This window comes from Phalaenopsis equestris, unplaced genomic scaffold (genome assembly GCF_001263595.1).
Source record: "Phalaenopsis equestris unplaced genomic scaffold, ASM126359v1 Scaffold000091, whole genome shotgun sequence".
Lineage (NCBI taxonomy): Eukaryota > Viridiplantae > Streptophyta > Magnoliopsida > Asparagales > Orchidaceae > Phalaenopsis > Phalaenopsis equestris.
The window spans coordinates 20,343-29,867 of record NW_018164533.1 but is presented as its reverse complement, the minus strand read 5'-3'; the positions used below and the strand labels follow the sequence as shown (position 1 = coordinate 29,867).

General features: G+C 37.8%; 1 protein-coding gene across 1 annotated transcript in view; it reads left to right on the top strand.

Annotated features, from left to right (window-relative positions):
- The window catches only part of LOC110020106 (DNA (cytosine-5)-methyltransferase CMT2-like), a 29,026-nt gene extending 19,963 nt beyond the window's left edge, over nt 1-9,063 (top strand). The window contains exons 13-16 of the mRNA XM_020718087.1: nt 2,301-2,344; nt 2,436-2,505; nt 2,585-2,688; nt 8,279-9,063. Coding sequence (XP_020573746.1) covers nt 2,301-2,344; nt 2,436-2,505; nt 2,585-2,688; nt 8,279-8,462 — 402 coding nt within the window. The 3' untranslated portion in view covers nt 8,463-9,063. The remainder of the gene's footprint in view (nt 1-2,300; nt 2,345-2,435; nt 2,506-2,584; nt 2,689-8,278) is intronic.
- The last annotated feature ends 462 nt before the right edge of the window (nt 9,064-9,525 follow it).

The following is a 9,525-nucleotide window of genomic DNA, read 5'->3' as shown; positions in this document are numbered from 1 at the left end:
CGTCGTTCGCGAACAGCTCATGTTCGGCTCGTTAAGAAACAAACACGAACAGTGACTTCACGAACAATTTCGAACATGAGTTTATTTCAAACGAATCGAACACGAACACAAGCTCTGATCGTTCGTGTTTGGTTCGTTTACACTCCTAATTGCAGGAATTCAGAGAAGTCAGATTACTGGAAATCAAGACAACTGTAGGAAATCAAGGAAGCTGGGCTGTTGGAAACTAGGAAGTCAGACTGCTACAGGGAATAAGCGCAATAAAAAACGGGAAGTACCTTTAGTAAAAAACTGCACCTCCAGCAGTAGGGACGTGAAGAAAATAAGAGAGGATGGACAACTAGAAATTAGAAAGCTGGATTGTTAAAAGCTCCAGAGGAGGACCTATACGGAAAGCTCCGGAGGATGTTCTGCGGCAGATAAGTTCTAGAGAAGGGCCTGATACAGGAAAAAATCCTGGATGTGGGCTTGATGCAGGAAGAAGTTTCAGAGGAAACCCTGTTCAGGAAAAGATTCTGGAGAAGGGCCTGTTGCAGAAAAAGCCCCGAAGAAGGGCCTGTGGCAGGAAAAATCTCTGGAGAGGGGTCTAATGCAAGAAAAAGCTCTGGGGGAGGGTCTGATGTAAAAAGAATTTTGGTGGAGGACCTACTACCGGTATTATTCCGAAGGAGGGTCTGCTGACAGTGGAGTTCCACAAATAAGATACTTCTTGTTATAGCATTGGGAGACTGACCTGTGTGTCTAAAAAAAACTCCTCCATAACCTTTATTTGCACCATAACTAGCAGAAACATACCTGCTCCTCGGAAATCCATAGTGTAATACTTGCAACCCTTCTCACCAAGGGTGATCAGTCGAAGCTTCAAGGTTTGGCCGCTAGAGAACAAAGCCATTTCATCTTTACTAGTTAAGAATTTAAGCACAACGTCAACAACTTTAATGGCATTAGCCTTGTCCCAGATGCTCAAAATTTGTTCCTTTGCCTTTGTTACAGAAGGCCCCAATGCCAGCCGAAGATTTGGGTTATAAGAGAGCAAAATTCCTGCTTACTTGGTAATCTCCGTGACCTTTAAATTTGTTGACCTTGGACTAACTTGCATATACACCCAAATAGAAATTTTAGGTTTGAGAATAAAAGCATTTTGGTAAAATCCAAAGAGAACAACACAATCCATTGTTGATAAATTTCATCGCAAAGAAAATTTTTTGGGTTGTCTTGCCATATTCTGGAACTCTGAGCTGTATGCGAATAATTTGTACTAGTGCAATGAGAGAGGTAAAACAATAACAACTGCACAATGTGTAGTATAACCATCGTGGCCACTCATTTGATTCGTTAATCTAGTTCCCCCACCGTAATTCAACCCCAATGATCGGTTCCGCCAATGCCAACATTGCTTCGGCCTTGGTAGCCCATCCCATCGCTTTCGCCGTCCGCATTTCTCCTCCCAATTCCCTTCTAGGGCAGAAACCACAAAAATCCTGTGGAAGAAAGGAAGAAAAATTGTGAAGGAAGAATGTAGGACATAGGGTTAGGGACTGCGTGGAGGAGAAGGGAAGGAATGAAGAATGTGTGCTGGTGAGGGGCCGAACTGTAGTTGCTTGCACCGTCGGATTCTGTGGAGGAATTTGCCGCCTTTGAAAACAAGCAACAGTGTCGTACTTCCCCTTTTTGAAATTTTGCATCTGGTTGGTTGCGGTAGAGACGATGAACATCATGATGCCGCGTGCGGCTAGGTAGTGATGACGCCACCTTTAGGGCTGACAAGAGCAGAGAAGGTGAAGAAGAAAGAACCGTTGTTTTAAATATCAAGACGAGTGCTCCTCCCCGCACAAAGTATGACAGGAAGGGAGTCGAGCGATTCTGGAAGGAGGACCAGCAACTAGGGTAGGGAATTTAGCTCTAATACTATGTTGAAATTCAGAATAATACGGAATAAAGTAGAATTAAACAGGCATATAAATGACCTTTTACATGAATCTTAGAATTGGAAAGATAATAAAAAGGAAATAATATGAAAGGAAAGATATATCACCCATTATCTCTAATAATCAATTCATTTTAATTATTTGGAGATAAACAGAATAACATAAAATAGGAAAGGAAATAACTTATAATTTAAGGAAATAAATAATTTACTCTTCTTAACTTTTCACGTGAATAAATTATTTCCTAATATAACATCTAACAAATAATTAAGTGATTTAATAGGATGCTCACCTAACATTATTGAGGAACAACATATATTTTTATATTCTCATTAATTTACTAATCCATGATTGGCATGTAACTGTTCTCAGGTACCAAATTATTCTATCAATTACTGGAACGCAAAGGCACTAAGGTTATTATAGAATTCTATTCCTTTTTGTCTTTGAATCGCCTTTCATATTTTGCTGCTGATTTTCTTAGCCAGTTAACATTTCCTCAAGCAGATCTTTTGCTCGATTGTGGTGGGATGAAGTGGTATCAACTGTGCTGACTTTTCCTGATACCCATTTCCAGGTAATTTCTCATCGTCTGTTAAAGTAGTTCATTAGAACCTTCTTAAGTTACTATCACTTTTAATTGTCTTCTTTTCTAGGCTGTTCTACATCCTGAGCAAGACAGACTATTAACTATTCGAGAGACTGCAAGGTTGCAAGGGTTTCCGGATTATTATAGATTTTGCGGGACAATTAGGGAGCGGTAATGTTATTTCAAATTTGTTTTTTCATATTTTCAACACTATCTTCTAATGTTCTCGAAAATATTGCATTGTTAACCTTCCAGCTAGATAATATTGTAGATATGAACGCAAACTTAGGAATATATAAGACAACCCTTGGCTGCGAACACTTTCATCACAAGCTGGTTAACCTTGGTTTGTTCATTGTGATTGGACTGAAAATGTGTCGTAGGTCTGGAATAGTTTGTTATGGAATCTTTTGTCATGCCCCATAACCTCTCCTAATTTGACGTGGGACAAAATAGAGGCCAGTGTGATTCAGCTGATTGAATATATTCCCAACACCCATTTTAGTTCCCTATTTACCAAGATAGAGAGATAAATTCAATCACTCAAAATCACTCGGAACAATGTACAACACAATACTCCAAATTACACAGATCTATTAGAATTTTGCCATCAAATGAAGCTGAAGCATCTAAAGCTTTCATTGAAACATCCATAGTAATTAATACATGTCAAAATTCTTATACAAAGCTTAAACTTTATTTAATAAATCACCTCGATACTTCTTTATTGTACAGGAGCTAAACAACAAAGTATGGTTGTATTTTTGAGTCTGATTCTAACTCAACATCAATCTTTTTCTTTTCTTTTCTTGTAAAAAAATTGTTATAATATAGTGAATTATGAGTATCAACAAGATAAATAAATCTAATACAAAACTCAAATACTTGAGAACAATAAGCAAGATGGGTGTTAATTATTAATGGACATAGTCGTAATATGGAGTATAATTAGCTACTATATCGTTCTAATATTCAAAATTAAATTTTGGTTACATAAAGATTTACATTAAAATGCTTAAACATTGAGATAACTAGAGAATTTGTGTGCTAAGGTCATGCTTAATGTATGATATTAATGATGTTTGAAAGTGGATGAAGTTGAATCTAAAAACTATCTGCTCAAGAATAAGATTAGGCAACCTTGCTTTTGTCTTTGAATGAATGGTTTATGCATTTTCGTGATGAGGTTCATATTAAATTATTTAGGCAATTTATTAAGAACCATGCCTTTCACTATTCATTTGATTGCAAATGATATTATGGTAAAATTCTGATTAAATTATGCCAACTTCTGTGAAACATGTCCTGGAGAAATTTTCATCATACAATATGAAATCTTGATTTCTGTTGAATGTAATAAACATATATTTGAGTTTCTGAAGTTGCGCATTTATTAATTGAAAAAAATCTGTGAAAATTTTCTTTTTTGTTACAAATACCAGAAAGCTATTAATGTATAAGTTAATGCCTAAAAAATGTTGTTTAAGCTGCCATTAACTAGCTTCACTGAATGTTTAACTTATGACTAGAGTCCCAGACACTTGAAATGTCTTCATGAGAACTGTCTGGTAATCAATTGCACAAGCTCATGCGAAACTTTGAAAGGGAAGATAAATTTATTTCCAGTTTATTCCAAAGTAAATTCATATTATTATTTTCTCGATTTAATGGCAGAAGTACAATCAATGTGTTTTAGAACCAGACCCTTTGAAACTTTATAGAAACACATTTTTGTGTTTGATCGGATCTTGAAGCAATATCTATAAAAAAAAGCCAAGCTATAGTAAAACAATTGGTCAAGTCACTCTTTCATGAAGTAGGACAGGAGGCATTTAAGTTTTCTTTTTCTGAGTTGGCATGAATATGGAGTAAATTAGTATCATAAATTCATGTATAGAACCAGATAAGAATAGTAGAATAAATTATCTATCATGTAGCATTTGCCAATTAGCCCGCTATCATGAAACAATAACATTATACGATCTATGTCACAACACTTCATTAGATATGAAACATTTGTGTGCATCAGTTTAAAGTATTTATGATGGTTAAACCTAGCCATGCTGGTCATCTGTAATTGTTTTTGATCTGGTGGTTGTCCTTAACCCGATATCAATAGAATTTTTTCGCTCTGAATTAAGATTCATTGTCATGTTGAGCAAATCATGTCAATCAGTGGGGTGTTGGCATGCCCGATATCGATAGAATTTTTTCACTCTAAATTAAGGTTCATTTTCATGTTGAGTAATTCATGTGAATCAACAAGGTGTTGGCATGCTGCCATCTATATCAATGGAACATACTATACTTACTGTTGAATTACGTGCGAGGAAAAATTGTTCCATTTATTATTCACAAAAAGGTTACACATATATAGAGAAATAAATCCCTCCATATTTAGAAACTTACCAAGCATATCTCACCTAAATTAAGAAAGGAAATAATTCTGAATAAAAAATAGAAAAATATAAAATCGGAAAGGATTAAACTATCAAAAGCTTTTTAAGATATTCCAATCAATTCATCCAAAGATTTGGAGGGGGTGGCTAACTCACATGAGAGGTAAATACGGAAAGAACCACATCTTCTTAGATTTCCACTCCCCGTCAAGCTCGGTTGTAGATGTTGTAGGGACTGAGCTTGGTATGAAATTCTGAGACAGTGTTGAAAAGAAGAGCTTTTGTGTATTTTAGTACTGTCAATCACCTTCTCCTACTCCACCACCTTGTTGTCTCATGAGGTTGGTGTGCGGCTTTAAATTACTTTCAAGGAGTTTTTTCAGTACTTAAATTGCTCCTTAGTGAATTATTCAGCCAACCGTTTGAATGTTGTATTAGTCTTTTTCTCTTGATCGTCCCTGTCCAGAATTCTAGTATGCGGGTTTAATGTTAAGTTTCCAACATTTGTCCTTGATATGCCCAATTTTCTTTTAATAGTCACATGTGGGACGATCTTTCCCATGCTTTGAGTCATGGGAAGAATTATGAGTTTATAGGATCGAGCTTTTAGTACTTGGTCAACCCCCATTTTCAGTGAACATCATCTTTTTTTTGCTCTTCTCTCCTTCTGCAAAGGCTTCACGGGTGGATGGAAGGGGCTTTGTTTCCATAATCCTCACCTCATCCAATTCCTAAGTTAGTCCTACTAGAAATTTGATAGTTCTCTTCTTCTTGATAAAGGATTTAAACATCACAGTATCATGTGAACATTTCCAAATGTGTCTCGAACATATCCAATTGTAGCCAATATTTTGTGAAGGTATTGAAGTATTAAGTTCTTATTGACGTAGATCATGAAGCTTGATTTCGAACTCAAAAAACACGGCAATGTTTTCAGTGTTGGATCATAATTTGCTTATTTCATTGCAGATTTCTTTGACAGTTTTGTAGAGCATAAAATTTTCTCCCACTTCAGCGGACATTGAGTTGAGTAGCTAAGACATAAACATAACTCAAAACTCGTGCCTTCCCCCACAAGATGTTCATTTTTCTTCTACCACAAATGTACATAAACATAAATTGAGACCATTGGAGGTAATTATCACCATTGATTTTTTATTTGCGATAAAGTTAAAATTCAGGAATCGTCTGAACAAAATCCTTGGTCTCTAATTCAAAGTTAATCTTCATAGTAGAACTTCAAGTCTTCATCCCGTACTTGGTTATTAACCCCAAGAGTATTTAAAGTTACTTCTAATTGATTTCGGTCTCTTTGACTACAGTTTCTGTAGTTTCTGTAGGTAGGTGGAAGACTGTTGTAGGAATGACAAGGCTGCAGAGCCTACAAGGAAGTAGATAACATAGAGGAAAAGATACAGGGTGCAGCCTGCAAAGAAAAAAAAACAGTTGTAGGTAAGAACCGAGAAAGGGTCTGCAATAGGGAGAAGCTCCGGCGGAGGGCCTACTGTAGGGAGAAGCTCCGGCGAAGGGCTTGCAGCAGGAAGATTGGTTACAAGGAAAATTTTGGAGGGGCGTTCAACTTGGAGAATTTTAGCTTTAGCGAAGAGGTACGAGCAGGCCTACAATGAAAAATGTGGCTGAGGAAGTTTTGGCTGCATCCAGGGAATAGTTTTCGGTGGAGGAGGGTTTGCTGCTAGGAAGCTTTTGATAGTAATTTCATAGAGGAAATCTTGCAGGTAGAATTCTGGTGCTATGAAGAAAAGGAAGAGCTTCGGTGGAGGGCCTATAGATCAGTTGATGGATTTCTTCGGAGGGCCTGCAACATGAGGGTTCCTGTTGCAGCAAGAGTTCCCTCTGTAAAGAACTGAGTGCCTGCAGGGAGTTTTTGCGGGTTGCAGGGAGTTTTCCAGCAATGATGGCTGAGGGAAATGCTCTAGCGAAGAGCCTGCTAGAGGGAAATGCTCTGGCGAAGGGCCTGCCGAAGTTGCCGCTATTGGTGGTTGAGATTTCAGCTACAGGGAACGTCTGAGCTGCTGTTGGCATGATGAACAGCGTCGTTGCTGCTGCGGGAAGGATGTGGGAAGAGAATCATCCGAGAGCCTGCAGCAGGAAAAGATCTACACAACATGAAGAGACATAGCTGCTTCTTGTGCTGAAGAGACATTGAAAGACTTCTAATAGAGATTCAGTGAAGATGCGATCCTGGAAGAAGATGCTGGCCAAACAGAGGAGTTTCCTGGTAGGGAGGAGCGTTTATTGGTTGGAGGAAGCGGATTCGCCGGGCTACCGGGAGAGCAGGTGAAGTATTGGTTGTAGAGTAGGGCATGCCGGGAAGTGCTGGTTGGAATTCCAACTGAGGTCTGCAGGGGAGTATCTCGCTGAGCAGAGTTCCAGTGGAGGAATGCAGCAGGGGAGTATGCCACTTGGCAGAGGTAAGTTTGCACTCGAGAATAATGATGAAAGAAAGGAGTTTCGGCGGCAGAGGAATACAGAGGAAGCCTGCCATGAGAGCTCTCTATGGAGGGCAAATCCGACCTGACAGGAAGGAGATCCGATTGCAGGAAGGGTGTTGTCTTACAGCTAAGGCAGGGAACTTGACTTTGATAACATATAAAATTACCTGGGGAGTAAACATTGCTCCATTCATTATTCACAAATAGGATACATTTATATAGAGAAATCAATCCCTTCTACTTTAGACATTAAACATATCTCACTTATCTTAAGAAAGAAAATAATTTTAAATAAAAAAGAGAAGCATAAAATATGAAGGAAATAAACTAAATCAAAGATTTCCTGAGATATCCCAATCAAATCCTCCAATATTTTGATGCGATGGCCGGCCCACATGAGAGGTAAATATGAAAAGAGCCAAATCTTCTCAGATTTCCACACCTACATATCACATAAAAATCATAAATGATTTCCAAATATGCTCGATATACATCGATCGGTATGAGCATTGTATTAAACCTGGATTTAATTCTTTGCGTTAGATAGTGACATAAGCCACAATTGAGTTCTGCAGATTATGACATTTGTAATGATTTCTGATCTACTCATGACAGAATAAATGCTTCCCAAATTTAAATCATTCTATGTCTTGCATTGTTTTATTTAATTTTGGATCTGTCGCACTTTCACTGCCCATAAGCATTTTTCTTGCTGAAAAGGTATAACTTGGTATGCAATTTGCTAACTGAAATTCTTGAATTCCTTAAAGGTTTTGTTTCTGTTGCGTGCGGACAACTTTCATTCTATAGTTATGCCATGGCACATAACAAGATTCACGATTGCTCTTCTTTTTGTCCCACATGTTGCTGCTAGTGTTAATTTCGTCATAAATTTTAATTAACCTGCAGGTACCGCCAGCTTGGCAATGCTGTAGCTGTTCCTGTTGCTCGAGTATTGGGCTATGCTTTGGGTTTGGCGTGCATGAGGCAGAGTGGAGATGGGCCACTCATGACGCTACCACCAAAGTTTGCCTTTTCTGACACAGTAGAGCAGCCTTCAAGCTCTTCTGGAATTCAAGAAGGATCCTCTTAAACTCACATCTCATTCTTTAAAGCTTATTCACAATTCAATATTATTTAGCGGGTAAATTCTTGTATTGACCAGGGATCAATCTTCTTCTAATCTAGTCTGATAAAAGAAAGCTATCAATACTTTTCCTTTTGTTTTCCCACTCCTTGCTTGATTCTCTAGGCCACAGAATTTGTATTCAAAGAACTCTGCATCGAGCTTTCCTGCTGCTTCTTGTCCATTGTTCCATTCTTCAATTCTCCTTCAATAAACCGCCAAGATGAGTTTCTTGGTTCTCTTCTCTGGAATCTGTCATGGCAGCATAACTTTAGCATTCAACTATTCAAAATTTTATCTATGATTATCTGCAGAACGATCAGTGGTTCGTACTTTATCATTCTAAATCCATCTATTATTTGGACTGGATTTTATTGTCACTGCGCAGTGAGTTTATTCAAGTGGCAGATTCAGAGGGGTTTGTATTGTGTTAGTTTCAAAAGCTGTTTAGAGAAGGAAAATTTCCCTTTCAGCTAAGTTATAGTTCTCGTTTAGCGACGAGTTTTAAATTCTTAAGACTTGTGGGTTGTATATATGATTGATTGTGATTTAATAATAAAGATTGATGACAGAATCGACTGCTCATTACATTTGATTTCACTTATTGTGATTTTAGCTGCTCTTGCTGTGGGTAGTTTAGAAGCATTTGGTTTTCTAACATCAGTTGTGTTTCTTTCTTCCATAATTTCTTAATGTTTGTTAATGTTTAAGAAAAGTAGTTTTATTCCTTATATTGGTATTTTTGAAGCTTTGCTGCCTGGAGAGTTTGGTCGAAGGCAAATGTGTTCCAATTGGCTGTGGATTGGGACCACTTATCTAAAATGAAGCATATGACTAGTAGTATTGATAGATCTAAACCCCAGAGATCTCTAACTGAGGCTTCTTCTGGGTTTCCGTCATTGCAGTCTTTTCTGTCTTTTCTTCCTTAGAACTGTCCTCTAAGTCGATGTTGATGATTGGATCCCTCCGTTCAATAGTCTTGTTAACTCTTCCTTGCCCTCATCGTCAGCCATGTTCTCAAATGCAACAG